An 18,431-nucleotide genomic window follows, 5' to 3' on the forward strand; every position below is an offset into this window, starting at 1 on the left:
AACCATGATAAGATTTTGGATGCTCATCAAACAAGATTGGTATAATAGAATTTCGATCTGAAAGCTTTCGCATGGCACGAGCAAAAGGGAACTTAAAAAACACCATAATTTGTTTTATTAATATAATATTATTAGAAAGGATAAAAACACCTTTTTTATATGAGCACTTATTATTTTATCCTTTTGTGTATTGAGGGCGATTGAGTTTTTTTTTTTAAATAATTGAGTAAAAGGGTGGCAACTGTTGATCTGACTCGACCTTTTTCTATTTGGGTTGAGTATGCATCAAGGGTTTGCTTGCTTAGGATCGGGTATGGGTCAAATTATCTAACTCAAACTCTAAATTGACCGAGTGAAGCTCAAAAATTTGACCTGCTTGGATCATGAGGATGGAGTTCTATTTGGGTTAAAATTATTTAGCTTTGATCGAGTCATGATTGTAGATAAAAACTTTTGAGTAATTAGTTTTTTCTTAGATTTGACAGGTTAGCATAGAGAATTGAGTCTTACAAAAAAGACTTGGCTATGGCCAAATGGGTGATCTGAAATGATCCATGAGTATGGGTTAAGATGTCTTGACCCAATTTCAGGTCGAGTTGGATATGGGTCACGATTCTGTATGTTGTTATCCTTGCTTAACTTGATTTGACCTAACTCATTACCCCCCATGTAATCTAGCATGGCTAGATGTGCAAATGAGGTCGCAAGCCTATCTAGGCTCCTTAGCAACAGCAGGCATTCTCATTTTTCATGAATTTGTCCTAATTGATTATATCCATTGATGAAGTTTTAAAGATGAAAATAAGATGCCATCAAGAGTATTTGGAATATTTGTATCTTTTGGAGTGGAAGGTGAAATATCAATAGTATTTGGATTCAAATTTAAAGGAAAGTATCTCACAACAATAAAGTTCAATCCATCAACGAAATCATGCCCATCAAATGAAACACTCCTTCCTCTTAAATCGGTAGCATGTCATGCTTGTTGATTATCAGAGTAATATAGCTTATATGATTAATTGATCAAACAAAAGAAATATGCTTCATCTATGCTCCAATGTACAACAAACTCAGTAGTAACATTGAGTTAACTAGTTGGTTGGTAGTCACCAATGATCACTTTCCTCTGCATATTCTAATAAAAATTGATGTAGGAAGTGTATAAAATATTGTATATTTTTGAATCTATAATTTTATCTTCAACCATTCAAACTTCAGGAGTCTACTAGCAACATTAAGTCACCGTCTACATGAGATGCCCCTATTTTGGCAAAAAGGCAACTTGTAATCTCTCTCTCTCTTCCCAAGACAACGAGTTTAATCATTCAATTCATCCATGAAAAGAACTTAAAATAAAAAGCCGCCTCAGCTTAGCAGCTTTGCGTGGGGCAGCGTGTCATTCATGGCCTCGTAACGTGCCAAATCGTACGTGTAAACGCATTCAATACGAATCTTCCCTGCCCTGGCCGCTTCCTCATCAGTCCCCAACGTCCCTCATCGTACGGCCCTCGACGATCCCGACGCAGTCAGTCTGGACGGTCACAGTGGCTAGCCTCCAACCCTCCGTAAATTAAGATGGAAACAAACGGGGGCACCACTGGACCGTCCACTGGCTGAGATCCGTGGGCTCCAGCCCTCTGATCCCTGGTCCCCTCCGTGCGATAGCCCACGGGGTGCACCCAACTACCACCGTCGCATCAAGCCCTTTTTTTTCATCAAATAATAATTTCCCAAGAAAAATAAAGAAGATTCTCCACCATGATTACTACGTCACCCTCCATGCACCTGCCCTACTTATTCTCCTTCCCTGGTTTCAGTGTCCCACCAACGGGTACAGCATAATTTTTATGCGTACGATCCCACTGGTTTGGCAACCTTGGACCCTGTCGGTACACGTTTGCGCTCTGATCTTCTTCGTGCTACCGCTCTGATCTCAAACATTGGTTTGATCACCGAACGCTTTTCGTCGTCATCCGAGACCCACGATACAACAAGTTGTTATAACGGCCATCGGCGTTAATGGTGCTCCGGCGACGCAACTGTTTAGGAAAGCTATTAACAGTAAAGCTATAGAACTTTTATAAAAAATTATTTTTTATTTGATAACTACCATTTTAATTTGTGTTTGGTAAACAAACTGAAAAAATATTTTTGTGTGGCAAAATGATCATAAAGGATATTACTAGTATTAGACAATAGAGCATAATAAAATATAATATATATTAATGCATAAATATATGATATAGTATAATCTTAATGTAATGTAATATATTATTATGATAATATGGTACTATAATATTATATACTATAAAATAATAATTTAATATAATATTAAATTATTTAACATAACATATCAATGTATTATGATATAATATAATATAATATTATATTTATAGTATAATACAATAATAAATATATAAAATATTATAATTATTAGTATAAATTCATTTTCATCCTTCTGATGATCATTTATCTCTCTAACAAATTTTCTAGCTAGGTGATAAAATTAGTTAAATAATTACTAATATTTTTTATTTATTTATTTATTATTTTATTTCATTGAAATATATTTATTTAATATCTTATTTATTTATTTATTTGTTCATTTATATACATATTTATTTATGCAATTATTTATTATCTTATTTATTTATGTTCTTTTCTTTTTCTTTCCTTTTCTTCTTTTTTTCTTTCCTTATCTTCTTTTTCTTTCCTTTTCTTTTTTTTTCTTTTCTTTTTCTCTTCTTTTTTCTTCTCTTCTTCTCCTTATTTATGCATTATTTATTTATTTATTTCTTTTCTTTTCATTTTCTTTTTTTTCTTTTCTTCTCTTTTTTTTCTTTCCTTTCCTTCTTTTTCTTCCCTTTTCTTCTTTTTCTTCCCTTTTCTTCTTTTTTTTTTCTTTTCTTTTTCCCTCGGAAGGGAGCCGAGGCGGCTCGCCTACCACCACCGCGGCGCACGTTGCCGCGAGCAGACACTGCCGCCCAAAAGAGCACCCCACGGCCGGTCGCCATGGGGGTTTCGCTGCGGCTCGCCTCCCTGGTCCCGCGGTTGGGACGCCATGGTTCCACGGCTGGGACGTCGTTGTCCCATGGCTAGCAGAGGCCTGACCACCCCACGGCCGAGCCCGGCCGCTCCACGAGCCTTTACCCTCTTTCTTCCATTATTTGAATGGGTGGATTGGATACTTTCTGCAATGGACGGAACTCCTCTTTCTATTGGAGGCAGTGGAAGCAGTGTCAACCCTTCGAACCGACTGCTTCTCGATCTCAACCTCCCCCCAATTGCTAAGCCGGAGCCTGCCTCTTCTTCAGAGCTGCGGGAGACAGAAAGGTTGTTACAAGAGGTCCGGGAGGAACTTCAAACTTCGAGCGCCATGGGTGGCGTCGCGACGACCTGAGGAAGGGTCGTCAGCCATAGGTGGCGGCCGGCGTGGTGGCTGCCACCCTGGGCAGCCATGAGTTCACCAAAAGAAAAAGGAAACGGGCGGCGATGTTGAGAAGAAGAAGAAGATAGAGAGGGAGAGAGAGAGGGAAGGGTGAGAGAGAGAGCTTCCCGACAAAGCTGAAAACAACGTTTTCGGAAAGCTCCAAAATGGAGCTTTTTCCAGAAAGCTATTTTCAGCTTTTTGAAAAAGCTAAAATAGCTTTCCGAAATTTTTACCAAACATCTTTTTTTCATCTAAAAGTATTTTTGGAGGGCCAGGAAGTGCTTTTAGCCCTTCAAAAGTTCCCCCAAACAAAGCCATGTCAAGCAATGGCAGCGGGCAATATTTTTCTGTCGTAGATGCGGATGTTCGTGCTGCTTGAAAGGCCCTCTTTTGCGATGGATAGATGCTAGAAACAGACCACATCATGATTAAGAAAAACTATACTATAATGATCGAGGAGATTTTGGAGACCATAAGTGCCGTTAGAAGAACACTGTTGCTTCATAATATTCGCCGTTTGTTAGACGAATGTATTATATTTCAGGCTATCCATGTTTTCAAAAAGACCAATAGCGCTGCAAGTGGCATTCTATGTGGCTCATAATTTCGGAAATTTTATTTGGAAGATCTATAACTTTATTTTGTCTTTCTTGTATTCCCTTTTATTGTGCGACTCTTGGGACTGTATTCATATGAGGGATGGGCGAGCTGTGGATGTAAAAAAAAAATCTTTTCGTGTCAATTAATCCCGCCGCAAGGACGTTATAATTGTTTAAAACTCTTTGTTAATACAGAATTACTGCGTTGTAATGTCCGTCATGTTTAAGGGCGTCCAAACGGCTGGTCCATAGAGTTGGGAGTTATCACGGCGTTTCGTGGTGGCAGAATTACTGCTGTCTCAATCCCATTATAACGGACGTTATACATGATTGAAGAACATTCCTACCGATCGATCAAGATCGGATGGTGGTATTTCGTTTGGTCCACCGTTGATCCCATGGTGGTAGTATTGTAATTTGGGAAAGCTAGTAGTGGTGGTTTGGTAAATTCGCGTGGAGCACAATGATTACGTGCCAGACCAGCTTCCCACCACGGGGAGACCGGACATAACTTACCATGCGCGCTCGGCTGGTGGCGGAGCCGTAACCGGCTACGGGACCTCCCACCGGGCGAGCCGGTGAAGCGAACAGCCGGCGCGCTCCCACGCGTCGCGTTATGGTTCGAGTGCTTTCGCTAGCCCCTTCCCCGGTTCGCAAACGGCCATACCAGCTTAACGGCGCCGTCTCGGATTGTCGTCCCTGTTAACGGGAAAGCGGAAACCGTTCCCTTAAAAAAACAAAACCCCGCCGTCAAGCCGGATCTGATCACCCCACTCCACCCTTACTTTCTCCAGTTCCCAATTCCGCCAAGAGAAATAGACACAGAGAGACAAGAGGAAGTGCAGAGGGATCGGAGAAGTGGCGGTGATGGAGGTGACGCAGGTGGTGGGGGTGAGGACAAGGGCGCGGACGCTGGCCCTCGCGGCTGCGGGGGCGGCGGAGGGGAGCGGGAGCTCGAAGAGGAGGAAGGCGGTGGTGCGTTCGGGGGAGATCCAGATCTCGTATCTCCGGCTCCGGAACCGGAGCCTTGTCATGAAGCCTCGGATCACAAGATCCACGATGAATTCCGGCGGCCGGCGGTGCCCCAACCCCGACCTCAGCCGGATCTCCCGCTGCTCCAGCAACGCCTCATGCGAGACCGCCCCGGAGGAGCGCTTCTCGCGGTCTGCCGACCCGGAGGTAAGCGAGACACGAAATTCTGCTCGAATTCGAGCTCTTTCGCATCTTTATTCGCTCGAATTTTACGTTCTCTCTTCTTCTTAGGTCGGCGAGGTTCTGGACACCGCCGCGCGTCACTCCAACTGCAGCAGTGAGAGGTTTTCCTCGCTCTCTCCCTCTTCCTCTCCCACCCTCTCTCTCTCTAGTTTCCTTTTTGCTGTAAAAATAAAATTTTTTATTTTTCTATTGTTTAGGAGGCGGACGACGCCGTCGAGTAGCGGAGTAGACGAATGGAGCGATCTGGAATCGACGGTGGAGGGGAAGTCGACGAGGCGACCGAGGGCGGAGATGATGCCGTTGGAGGCGGAGATCGAGGAGTTTTTCGCGACGGCGGAGAGAGACGAGCGGCAGCGGTTCGCGGCCAAGTAAGTCTTCCCTAACGCCTTCCTCGCGGCTCGCTCTAGCATACCACTGGCCGGAGATTCTAGCCTGAGCTTCCCTTTCTCTTCTTTCTCGCCGTCGCAGGTATAACTACGACGTCGTCATCGACGTGCCGCTGGAGGGTCGGTACGAGTGGCTCCCATTAATCCCATGAAGAAAAAAGAAAAAAGAATTTCAGAAGGAAAAAGAAAAAGGAAAAAACGAAATCGTAAATTTCGTTTCCTTTTTTGTCTAATTTTCAAAATTAATGTACAGTTCTCGTAGCTGCCGCCCCCTCTCCCTCCTTACTTGTTTTCTTCTTTGCTAAAAATGCTTCGCTCTAAAAATTTCGTCCATTTCCTCTCTCCTCTCTCTCTTCAGCGTTTCAGTGTCCTTTTTTCTTTATATTTCTCTTTAAATAAGATTTTTATTCTGAACACTGTTAGATTTTCATCGGACGGTTGTTTAATTTTTCTTTTTGCCATTTATTGTTGCTGTTATTATTATTATTTTTTGGATGCATCGACCTTTTGTGGAGGAAACCAGTCGGCGTGGTTGATGATGGGAATGGGATATGGCTCGAGGCCGGCCAGGACCCAGGAGGAGGAGGAAGGGGGGTGGCGGTGACGCGACGCCGGGATGGTGAGCTGACCCAGGGCCGGGCCTTAGGGGAACGGGGAAGTGGCGTGGAAGAAGACTGCACGTGGTGAGAGATGCGGTGGTCCTCCACCTCTAGCCCTCTCCAGAAACTTAAATAACTAGCTTTTTAAATTTATTTTATTAGATTTTTCTTTTCATGAATATTCTTCTAAAATTTAAATTTACAAAAATGTTCTCTTAAAATTATATTTATTTTCATATCCTCAAAAAAAAATATTTTGTGAGGATATGAAAATAAAATAAAATTTTAAAATTTACTTTGTTATTCTCCATTACAATCGTCTTATAAATATTTTTTTTTTTGCACACATATTCATTGAGAGTATTTTAGTCGTTTTAATTTGAAATCGTTAATTTTTTTTTAACAACGTTAGATGCTACGGGTACATATGCAAAAATAAGAATAAAAAAGAGTAAAAAATAAAATAAATATTTTACGAGGATATACATGTAAAAATTAATTTTGGAAGAGTATTCATACAAAATTCAATATTTAGAAGGATATTCATGCCAAAAAATTATTTATTTATATATATATATATATATTTGAAAAGCTTTGGGCATAGATCCTATTTCTTCTTCACGCATCTCCTCACTAAATAAATAAATAAATAAGCCCTTTAACCTATTGTTTCTATGTATTGTCGATGTTAGATGGCAGTGTTGCTATTTTCATTCTTTTTCTTTCTTTTCCATACATGTTTATATGTTAATAAATAAATAAAGATAATACAATAATCTTTTAACTTATATTCCAGTTTTTTAAATCCTTTTCAGGATTTTGGTTGGCTTTCTGGACATGTTTTGAATTTTGAATCTTTATCTCATGCACCAAAAAAATATATTTATCTCTAGCCATACGTTCTAAAATGTAGAACTTGTGGCCCTACCTCACAAGACCATTTTTATGAGATGAAATTCCATTTTGCTTTGCTCCTTAGACATTCTCTAGCACACCTTTGAATATTTTACATATTCTCAAATTAGTCTGGAGCTATTGCATCCCTAATGTCATTAGCTATTAAAGGATAAAAGAGGAGAAAATAGGTAAAAATGACAATGCTACCATCAAATCAACGATATATCATAAAAGATGCAATTATAAGCCATTAGTTGTACATGTGTTGGTTCAATCCTATAGAAATAGTTTGAATGATAATATATTATATGCAGTATTATTTTCTACAAAGTAGATAGGGAACATTCGATGATATCCGATGCTTCACGTTTATCGCTTCCCAATGAGTTGTGGTGTGTGGGCTGTGGTGCGAAATGCGGAGTTGTGTCGAATTTTAGCAGTTGGTCCTCCACGAGTCCAGCAAGGAGGGGAGACAATAATGAGTATGCTATATAAATTAGAGAAATGATGAAGATAACGATAATAATAATTATTATTCTTATCGTTGTTGTCACTGTGATAACTATTATCACCATTACTATTATTTAATATGTGATAAAACGTATGGGAACAAGGAAATGGAGCAATTACCATGCCTCCAACCTGAGATCGTGAGTCACGAGTCGCAGCAACCGTTACATACTCATAGAAAACTCTTCTCCACATGCATGTAAGGCACTTTAACATAATACCATATATAAGCAGTAGAATAAATTTAAATAATAACGTTCAAATTTCAAATTAAATAACTAATTTAAAATTTCAAGTCTCACAAAATCAATAATATTCTAAATTCTTGCATTAATTACACCAAAAAAATCTAGTCTAATTACTCAGCCTTGATAAATCTCTAAGTCAAACTAGTTCTCCGGATCTATAAAAACAGTAGAATATAGAATAATGAGCTAGACAACTCAGTAAGCAATGAACGTTTTAGCTAGATAAATTAAGTAATAAAATAATAATAATAATAATAATAAACTAAAAATAAGCATGCAAAGTATATCAATATAAATCCAAAACTAAATATTATCTAGTCATTTCAAATTTTAAATTTCATTTATAAATCAATTTCTTTCAAAAATATAAAGTTTATCTCAATAGCCATTAACTACAACTACATTTATACCACGTGGCTAGACCAAAATATGAGCTTAGTAATAATCAAAGTGCCAACGTATAGTCCTCACTTATAGGGTATCGATATACTAAGGTATAACCCTAGGGCCGAAAACAGATCGGATATGAATTGGATATTGATATATCCATATTTGTATCCATATTTTTTTTAATGAATATGGATATTAAATAGATATCAAAATTAATATCCATACTTGTTCTAAATGGATACGGATACGAAATAAATATTAAACATATCCAAATTTTGTTATCCGAATACAAATATAAATTGGATATTTTTCAGATATTAATCAAATTTGAGCAAAATTTCATGATAAAACTTGCAATAAAGACATCATCATAAGAGAAAGATTTATTAAAAAAATATAATTTTAACAAGTATTTATCAATAATAAAATCTAATAATGCTATAAAGATTAAGGTTGCTCGTCACCGAAGTAGATAGAATTTATGGTGCCTCCAAGACATCTCACGACTGTTGTTGGTTGCAATCGTCGAATAAAAATTAGAAACTGGACGAAATGAGTGGCAGAGTCATGAATGCAAAGAATGTTTCAAGTGATGACAGAGTGAAAGGGGGGAATTCGGGACTGGATCAGAGTGGGTTTGATCTAATAGAGCCGGGCATGCTTGGGGACAATAAGGTGGCTAGGTGGTTGCAGTAAGGATTGTTGTAGTGCATGAACATGGTAGGGATGATTCATTGAGGTCGATGTCAATGCTAAGGTTGGTGGTGCTGCACCTTTCTCTTTTCTGAAAAAATAAAAGGAGAAGTGCATGGGATGTGGGGTTTAGCCGCCCGGGACATCTTATCAAAACGAAATGCAATATGGCCTTAGAAAACCATGCACTTGATTGACACATCTTTGATGAAACCTTATCCAGTCCTAAACTTATAATTAGCAAAAAAGTGTAATATATCTTCTTGGCCCACAATGGATTCAATATTTCACTTATTTATGGTGAAAAAATATGTCACTTATAGTATGCCAATGTTCTCGGATGGTTTACATTAAAGAAATATTTTTTGTGGATCAAAGGAGGTTCGAGGAGTGCCGGCGGCAACCATCCTCTTCTTCGAGACATCTGGATAATGACGAGGAATGGAAGGACCTTTCAGACTAAGCATGTATTCCGTGAAGCCAATGAGGCTGTAGATTGGATAGTTGCCTATATGGCCAGTTATGCGGATAGTACCTTATGGGCTGGGAATGGAGAGCTGCTCCAAGCACTTCGAGATATTTTGTTTTCTAATTTTGTTGGGCACATTCGTAATCATCAGATATGAGTCCACTGTTCTAGAAAAAAAAAAATTATGAGATTTAAAAAACACAGGTTTAAAAGAATGTAGACTTATTTCGCCGGCTCACATTACAATAAAATAAATCATACTTCCTCCAAAATTACATTACATTTCAAGGATTTGCAATTATGATATCTTGCCGTCGGTAGTCATATGATGCAGTGCACACTTTATGACATAATGCATGCAAGCTTTGATGAAAAGATGCAAATTTGGATGGGGCTATCTAACGGAACAGGGACGCATCATACCACCGCTTCTCCGAGAAGTAAGTAACACCCCATCTCTCCCTTTCGTTCTCTCTTCTTCCCTTCGCCGCACGCTTCCCAGGCTCCATATCCGGAGGCTCTCATCGAAGGGTTTTCAGCACCACCGCCTTCGAAGCTTCCTCTGAATCGCCGTCTCTCCAAGCCACTTCCTCTCCCCATCCTCTCTCTCCCCCTCCCCTCTTCTCTCCTCCCAGCCAGCGACGGCTTCTTCCCACGGACGAACGGGGTCTCTCCCAGGGACGACCCGCGACGGCGAGGGCGTCCTCCCTAGGATTTCAAGATCCACCTCACAGTGAAAGGAGGAGAGGATCTTGATGCGCTGGTCTCAGCCACGGTACCTTGAACCATGGGAGGTTCTTGCTTCTTTGTTACTTTTATTTTTAGTATTTTCGTTTCAATTCCATCGCAGCTTCTATTGTTTTAACGATCCCCCGGCAAATTGATTGCTCGAGTGCAAATTCCTTTCTTCTTCTTCTTCTTCTTTTCTTTTTTCTTTTTCTCCCTATGTGCGTCAAAGCCATGAAAAGGCGTGTCTCTGCCACTAAGATGGTAGCAGGATGGTAAGGGCCAATAACTCTACCTGAGTTGTCCAGATTCGAAACGCACGGACGTCGATTATATCAGGAGATCGAATGTCCCACGTCCGGACGATTCGATGATGGATATGCTTTCCTTCCACTTGTATCAAGATGGTGCTGGGATGGCGTACGAGGCAGTGAGCCTAGTAAGACGAGTCCACAGGTCGGGAAAGGCACACGAAAATCTACGACCCGTATCGAACATGTCCTTGTGGAAGGAGCGTCCAGTGGGAGCTATGCGGATGGGCTGGTCCCTCCCCGTCTTCCTATTAACCACCAAAAAAATAATAATAATAAAAAGAAGGGCATGTCTCTTCCCACGCCACACGTGCCCCGTAGGCAGTATTACCCTGGTTTTTTTTAATAGAATAGCATTTTCCTTGTTAACAGGGAGCTCCTTGATACCGATTGACCCGAGTCCGACCCGTTACCAACCGTAGGCGCACGCTAGAATCTGTCAAGAAGCGCGGGAAAAGATGTTTCTCCGCTAGGGCTACGAAGAGGCCTCCTTTCCCAGAGAAAGGTGGAACGACGGACAGATCATGGATCCCAACGACGGCGATGATGATGAGGAGGAGTTCGGGCTCTCTCGAAACTATTTCCTCGCCAAAGAGACCGGCTCCGGCTCCGGGAGGAAGTCCGCCCGCAAGCTCTCCGACATTGCTCTTGTCGACGAACAGGTAATGGGAAAAAATCCCCACGATAAAGCTCTCTTTGTATTTAATCTTTGTTTCTTGTTTCTTTTGAGATATGTACGTTATTAGTTCTACCGTTTAGTGATTAGAATTTGATTTCTTGTCGTGCATCAGTTGAGATAAGTCTTGAAATGGGTAGGAGTGGCTTTTGACGGACGGGATTTAATCCAGAGGGTTTGGAACGATGTGCCATAGTTTCTTGATTTTTAATTCGAAAAGGACCTCAATTTGAACTGGAGCGGTGTTGATGTTGATCTCGTGATGGGTAAATATGATAAGACTGATGGAGTTATTTGTTCAAACCTTTCTGGAATCACAGTGGAATGCATTTCATTGGTGTTTTAATATTAGGGATGGTATCCCACTTCACTAAAAAAAAGGGAAAAAAATTAGGAACAGCGCCATTTTTTTGCTGAACTAAATCATGTTTCATCAATTTCATGAAAGATGTGATCTTTTGGTTGGAAATGAATACCTTCTGCTAATGTTATGATTTTAGCATCAGTTGCACTCGTCACATATGTGTTACACCATTGTTGGTCTATTAGATAAGACTTCCTGTTTTGAACTGAATCATGGTTTAAAAGTTGAATTCATTGATGTCTCATAGATGCCTTTCTATTAGTTTAGGGTGGGGATATAGGGTCGGTGGAATTGTAGCATTTGGTTGTATTGAAAAAAAATGAGGCAGGGGAGGAGGAGGAGGAATTGAAGCATTTGGAATTGCCTAGCCCCAAAGCTTATGGTAGCCTATTTGTAGAGGAGTTCAGCAACATATTTTCCAACATTAAGTAGTCCCCAATTGCTTACCCTTAGCCAATACATCTTGTATATAATTTTTCTTTGTTCATTTTTCACAGAAAATTTCTTCACAAAGGATGCTCTAACTTACAACAGTTATTGTCCAACATATATGGAATTTCAATTTTGTGTGGTGTGACATGTAAAACTGCTTTTCTAGAGGTTAAAAATGTTGAATTTAATTGCTGCTATATTATCTCGACATGCTGGTCTGCTGGATGATTTGCAAGTCATTTTTTTTTTAGGTGAATCAAACTTGTCCTTTCCTAAGCAGCTGAAATTAATATGCCACAATTTTTGCAATGGTGCCATAGCCACCTCAGTGTTTGAAGTTTTGGTGTAAAATTCTTGGCTATTATATAAATACTTGCTCTTTTCCTTGTTTTGGATGTGATCATTGTGACCTCTCGTTTCTTTTATGTTATAATTGTATCAATGTTTTATGCCAGGTTTTGAGAGCAGCAGTGCCTGAAATTGTACCGAAACATGAGAAAGAGATAGCATCTTTGGTAAAAAGTTACAAAGACTTGTATTCTAAGTGGCTATTTGAGCTGAGGTATGTGCACTTCTATTTGTAAAGTAAATGATATTTAAAATGGTTTGTTTCACTAGCATCAGTAACCTGTTTTCTCACCATTACTCATTATTTCTTTACCAATAATTAGATATTGAAGGTTGTCTGCATGTAATATAATATGTATTCTATGGGTGCAGAGTGTGTATGATATTGCTAAACAATAGTTTTTCAAAGGAATATCCAGAGTAATCCTTTATGCCACAACACATTTGAGCCTACATAGGAGTGTTTATATGTTTTTCAATCACCATGAATGCAGAAATCTAGTAGTCATTTCTGCATTCATAAGGTATAATTCCCCTTCCGACATTTCACTTTCTCTTGCTGTGTAAACGAATTGTTTGCTTCCATATCCATTCAGTGTGGGGATTACATAATTGTTTGACCTTCAAGGTGAAGTAACTAGTCTGATAGGCTTCCCTATCTTATCACAATTCTTATGAGTGTGCTTGGGATTTTATTTAAAGTGGGAAGAATTATCATTTATTTTAGAGGAAGTGGGAGACAAAGAGGTTAGGTTTTTTATTATTTTTTTTTAATTTTTTGAGGAGGGGGGGGGGGTGTAGTCCTGAATGCTATTATGCCCATGAAGCAAATGTTGGCTTGATAAGTATTGAGGTCGAAGCAACATTCTAGGCATAAATTAGCTTGCAACCTTCTATGATGCATTGTTAAACATTTGCAAGACGTTAAATAAGGAGCACTATGCATCTATGTTACTTGGACTTTCTTGCGTCGGTTGAGCTGTCGATTTTTGGGTGGTGTTGGCGTCTTAACATATGGCTTTGGTTCCATATTATAATTTCCCTTGTCAATTTGTAAAATATCATGTGAGAGTACTTTTTTTTTCCCTTATCACAGGTGCGGCTTTGGCCTCTTAATGTATGGTTTTGGTTCTAAGAAGATTTTGCTTGAAGATTTTGCTTCATCAGCATTAACAGATTTTGGAGTAGTTGTAATCAATGGCTATCTTCCATCGGTCAACATAAAACAAGTATTGTCCTCTACCAGTACATATGCTAATAATTCATGTATTTTTGCGATCCAATATCTTATAATTTATATGTTTTTTTTTCTCTGGTGAATTAGATGGAAGACATAATTTTTCTTCTCATAAACCTCTAACTCAATCCCTCCCCTCAAACCCTTAGATTTCTCCAAGGATTCATGGTTATGATTGTGAAATCTTTACTCCTTTTCCTAAAAGAATTAATATTTATCAATCTATGAAGTGGTATTGGTGCAGGACCTAACTTAAGAGGACAACTTTATATGACTTGGGATGATGGTTACTTTTATTCCTGCAGCTGATTTGGTTTGGATTGTCTTATGTTCTGCAACCACCTCCATCAGTAAACATATTGGAACTTCTCTGATGCAAACCATGTGATATTTTTGGAGATTTTGTTTGGAAGGCATAACCCTAAAGCTAGTTACTCATTCAAGTGTCTAATAAGCATGGGTTTTCATATATGAGTTGTCGAAGGTTCCATTCAGATTTTCAATATAGTAAATAAAGATGGTTCTCCCTCATATACAAGTTCCTCCTTCGTAATTTTCTCTGTATTCTCACTGTGCGTTGTTTCACAAATGTTCCGTTATTGATATGTCCATGTGATAAGCATCCATGGAATATGTTTCGATGATGCAATTGTTTCACATAATGAACTATGTAATTCATCTTAAAAAAACAGTTAACTATTTAATTAGATTTGACAGAGTGGTACAGAGCAATTGTTATTGGTACTCTTGAATAGAAATGCTTAGTTAGACAACATAACCATTTTTCTTTACTTAGGTAAGTCTGAGCATTTTACGCACTTTCATGTTCAGCAGATTTATGGACTTAAATTTTGTATTTATTGGTTACTTATCCATTGTGCGTTTACGTCTTGCTTCAGTAATTTGGACTTTAGTCTGTGGAAATGCTTATTTCACTTGGATTACAATGGAAATTCAAAAGCATTAAGCATTATAGATAAGTTGATAAGTATGGATTCAGTCTCACTTTTGCCTTAGTTATCATGGCTTACTTAGTGATGCATCTTTGCTGCAATATTATGAATATTCTCATTCTTTAAGAGCAGAAATATACTTCATTATCGCCATGGATCATATCTTGACAGAATACAAATGAATTTTATTACATGGGAAGCTCCCGGGGAATGTGGTGGTGTATGGGGAGGGGTTGGAGTGAGTGAAATGAGATCTGTTATATTTTATTGTTGTATGAAAAGGTTCTCTCCTTGAAAATAAGCTCTGAGAGCGCCATTGGCTGCCTACTCATGACCTGCATGCTAAACCCAATAGTTTTAGTTCAGCTCAGTACCTTAAAATTAAGCTACTCTATGTGCAATGTCATTGCTTAGAGATTTTACTTTATAATTCGTTGATAATAAAAATTTTGATATGCCTTATGGCTAGAAATAATGAATTGAAATAGATAGAAATTATAATACTCTTTCGACCATTTTCTTCTTGTAGGTTGTGATTACTGTAGCTGAAGTTCTATGGGACCAATTAAAAGCCAAATGTAAAGGTTTTACAGGGAGCAAGCCCAAAATTCAACATCCTTCTATTTCCCAGTCCACAGAAGATCTTCTGTCATTTCTTGGTGGGCAACTTCCAAATGAGAATGACTGCTTTGTTTGCGTTGTCATTCACAATATCGATGGACCTGCTTTGCGAGACTCTGAATCACAACAATATCTTGCTCGAATTGCATGCTGTTCCCATGTCCGTATGATTGCATCTATTGACCATGTCAATGCGGCTTTATGTAAGTATTTTGTTGTTTAAGTATTTTATGTTGTATCTGTTAGTTTCCATCTTTTCAGCAGCTAATTTCTTAACATGACTAATAATGCCTTCATTGTCTCGAGTAATTGAACTTGCATTTCAACCTATGTTATACTTTTCTAGATTTTAATTTTGTGATAATTAATAATCTTCTAATTATCTGAATTTGTTTGGTTTCTATGTATTATTGGAATTACTTGGAGTTAAAGCTTCTATGCATATTCTTTTAGAATTTTCATATATGAGATGGTACAAAGGCTGAAATTCTATTAATTATGTGAGGCTGGCTTGAAACTAAGTGCAATGTTTTCGTTCTCACCAGAATTTTAACTGTGATAATCAATTCAAATTTGCTTACATTTATAAGTTGGTCAAATAAACCTGTGTTTGACGGCGACATGTACGCCATGCTTGACCCATGATAATGGGCTGCTATTTTCTTTTGCCATGCATTTCAGATTTTGCAACAGCAAGTCTTTTTTTCATGATGTATCTCAAGGACAAGTAACCTTAAGATGCTTCAATTAGTATTGTATTAGCATGGCTATCTTTAATTAGGAACCTTGATTTGGATGTTTAATTAGTCAATATGATGAGCAAAACCATTAATTATCCATGGACTAACTATGTGGAGTTCTTATTATTGTCATTTTTTGATGATGGTTTGTTTAATCTTAACAAGGAATCAACTATGTGGAGTAAGACACAAGTCATCAAGCAAATAAGCAATGATGCAGATATAATTTTGTTCCAGAATTTGCAAGCAAAAAAATGTCATTCACATGACAACTCATAGATGATTAAAGCACTAAACCATCTTAAGTTTCTTGTAACTTCCTTGGCTCATCACCAGTTTGAGCCTTTGGAGTCTATTTGGTAACATAAGCTTTCTTATTGCTGCGAAGGCTCCTTGTGGTTTTGCTATATACTTATGGACCACTATTCTTCTATACAGAACTCAATTACCCATAAAATATCTTTTAAATTCATTTCTGGCAAGTTCTTCATGAGTTCATTGAAAGAGATGTTCGTTGTCTGCTTTGGAGCTCACACCACCATGTCGCTATTAACATTGACATGAGATTTAACAAGTGAACACGTAGACCAGCTTGTTCTTGTTTTATAGTTGATTAATTTGTCATTGATATTGACAATTATTGGAAATTGTTCGCCAGCAAATACTTCAGATTACATTTTCTTATCGGGCAATCTTTTTGTCGTATGTTCGCAGTGTGGGACAAGAAGATGGTCCACACACAGTTCAACTGGTGCTGGTATCATGTCCCAACCTTTGCACCTTACAAGGCAGAAGGTGTCTTTCTTCCTTTGATTCTTGCTAGTGGAGGCAATGCCCAGACAACAAAAACGGCATTAGTCATCCTGCAGAGTTTGACACCAAATGCCCAAAGTGTGTTCAAAATTCTTGCAGAGTATCAGTTGGCCAATGAAAAAGAGGAAGGCAAGTATGGTAATTTTTACACCATGCCTCACTTTTAGCTGCCAGCTTCTTAGATGAGCTTCCATTTTCAGGTATGCCTGTTAACACTCTATATACCAAGTGTCGCGAGCGTTTTCTTGTCAGCAGCCAAGTTACATTGAATTCCCATCTCACTGAGTTCAAAGATCATGAACTAGTGAAAACAAGAAGGCATTCTGATGGCCAAGATTGTCTCTATATTCCTCTTGCCTCTGAAGCACTCGAGAAGCTGTTGCAGGAATTGGTTTGAGCAATTGCCTTTGTGCCGACAGCATGCAGTTTATTTTGGTTTCTCTTAGAATTAATTGGTGTTGCATTGGTTTATTTATTTGATTTATGATCTTGTGGTGGCCTAATATATTGATCCGTGGGGTCTGTGAAATCGAGTCACCATTTAAGTTTCTTCATTTAACTCTAATTTACTGTACAATGTCATGGACATGTTCAATGTAGATCTGAAGTTTAGTCAGATCTATTTTTATCAGCATTATGCTGCATGTATTTGATCAATGGGAAATGTGTGACTTTGAGCTGGTATAAACTACCAAGTGGAATTCGATATTTGTGTCAAGTGTTTCTCTTCTTTCCTTTTTTTTTAATCAAGTCTTCTTGACAATTGGTCTAGTTGAAGCATATTGTTGTGGCTTGAGCACATCATGGTCTTCTGAGCAGGAAATATTAAAAAAAAATGAATTATTTGAGGACATGTTGGAGAATAAGTAAATACTTTAGGGAGGATCCGAAGACTGCTTATTCTTTAACGATTTACATGGCAGTCGTAGCATGTTAGGAGGTGTTTTCCTCTGAGTCTACATCAGAGGTGTGCCTGAAATATTCTAAAGTTTAAGGCTGCCATGTACTAATTCGTTGGTTACTAAATATGTTACTCTAAAGAAAGAACAAACCTTAGCATTTTATTAATGAAAGTCTGCTAAGCTGATCTTAATTGTCTCTTGTATCCATCTAGCCAACACATAAGTAAATCTCTCTATCATATCTTGCCTGACCATTAGCTCAAGAAATGGGTGCACAAAACTGAAGGTACATCTAATCATCACCGTAGAGACGCGCTTTTTTAGCTAGAAAGAATCATCACCACCATCATTATTATTCTTTGAAATAAAGGAGCACGGTTTAAACAATGGTCGTTACAAGGATGGGGCAGCACCTACAATGGCCTTGCGTGTGCGAGGGCCCAATCTTAAGGTGGGCATGTAGACTTGTCCAGAGTTGACTTTTTGTTTATAGTTGACTTTTTTTTTTGTTTATAGTATTTATAACTTATTCTTTATACTTAATTTGGACATATCTAGATATACTTTGTATAAATGTAGAAGATCTATGATGTCATGATGATGTTCTTATAAGCCATTGCATACCATTATAATGATACTAACGGCTGTTATATTACATGAAGAAAATATTTTTTTCTTAAAATATTTTTAAAATAATTAATGAAAAACTTGATACCCATTGCCTCAAAACAGTCAATCCAACCCCACCCCCCCCAAAAAAAAAATATAAATCACTCGATGCAGCATTATAGCTTTTGACTGCTATTGACCATGAGATTATGGATAATGCCATCATTTCCTATAGATATTTTGAGAAGTAATGAAGATAATTT

The 18,431-nt window shown here is 38.3% G+C and overlaps 2 protein-coding genes across 6 annotated transcripts; both read left to right on the plus strand.

The window, feature by feature from the left end:
- The first annotated feature begins 4,609 nt into the window (after positions 1-4,609).
- On the plus strand, positions 4,610-17,367 carry LOC103718289 (origin of replication complex subunit 2). 5 transcript variants are annotated; one of them, XM_039128584.1, is made up of 10 exons: positions 4,610-5,208; positions 5,293-5,345; positions 5,442-5,612; positions 5,713-6,313; positions 10,846-11,135; positions 12,401-12,507; positions 13,390-13,522; positions 15,013-15,307; positions 16,559-16,786; positions 16,858-17,367. In XM_039128584.1, the coding sequence occupies exons 5-10, from the start codon at positions 10,998-11,000 to the stop codon at positions 17,052-17,054; spliced, it is 1,098 nt and encodes a 365-aa protein (XP_038984512.1). In that variant the 5' UTR covers positions 4,610-5,208; positions 5,293-5,345; positions 5,442-5,612; positions 5,713-6,313; positions 10,846-10,997; the 3' UTR covers positions 17,055-17,367. The 5 variants fall into 5 exon arrangements, with proteins under 5 accessions (XP_038984512.1, XP_026664735.1, XP_008805253.1 ...); XM_026808934.2 differs by lacking the exons at positions 4,610-5,208; positions 5,293-5,345; positions 5,442-5,612; positions 5,713-6,313 and adding an exon at positions 8,548-10,230; XM_008807031.4 differs by lacking the exons at positions 4,610-5,208; positions 5,293-5,345; positions 5,442-5,612; positions 5,713-6,313 and adding an exon at positions 8,548-10,230 and having other exon boundaries at positions 10,850-11,135.
- LOC103718288 (cyclin-dependent kinase inhibitor 1-like) lies at positions 4,897-5,782 on the plus strand. Its single transcript, XM_008807028.4, has 4 exons — positions 4,897-5,208; positions 5,293-5,345; positions 5,442-5,612; positions 5,713-5,782. The coding sequence occupies exons 1-4, from the start codon at positions 4,897-4,899 to the stop codon at positions 5,780-5,782; spliced, it is 606 nt and encodes a 201-aa protein (XP_008805250.2).
- Positions 17,368-18,431: the final 1,064 nt, after the last annotated feature.

This window comes from Phoenix dactylifera, chromosome 8, assembly GCF_009389715.1.
Source record: "Phoenix dactylifera cultivar Barhee BC4 chromosome 8, palm_55x_up_171113_PBpolish2nd_filt_p, whole genome shotgun sequence".
NCBI lineage: Eukaryota > Viridiplantae > Streptophyta > Magnoliopsida > Arecales > Arecaceae > Phoenix > Phoenix dactylifera.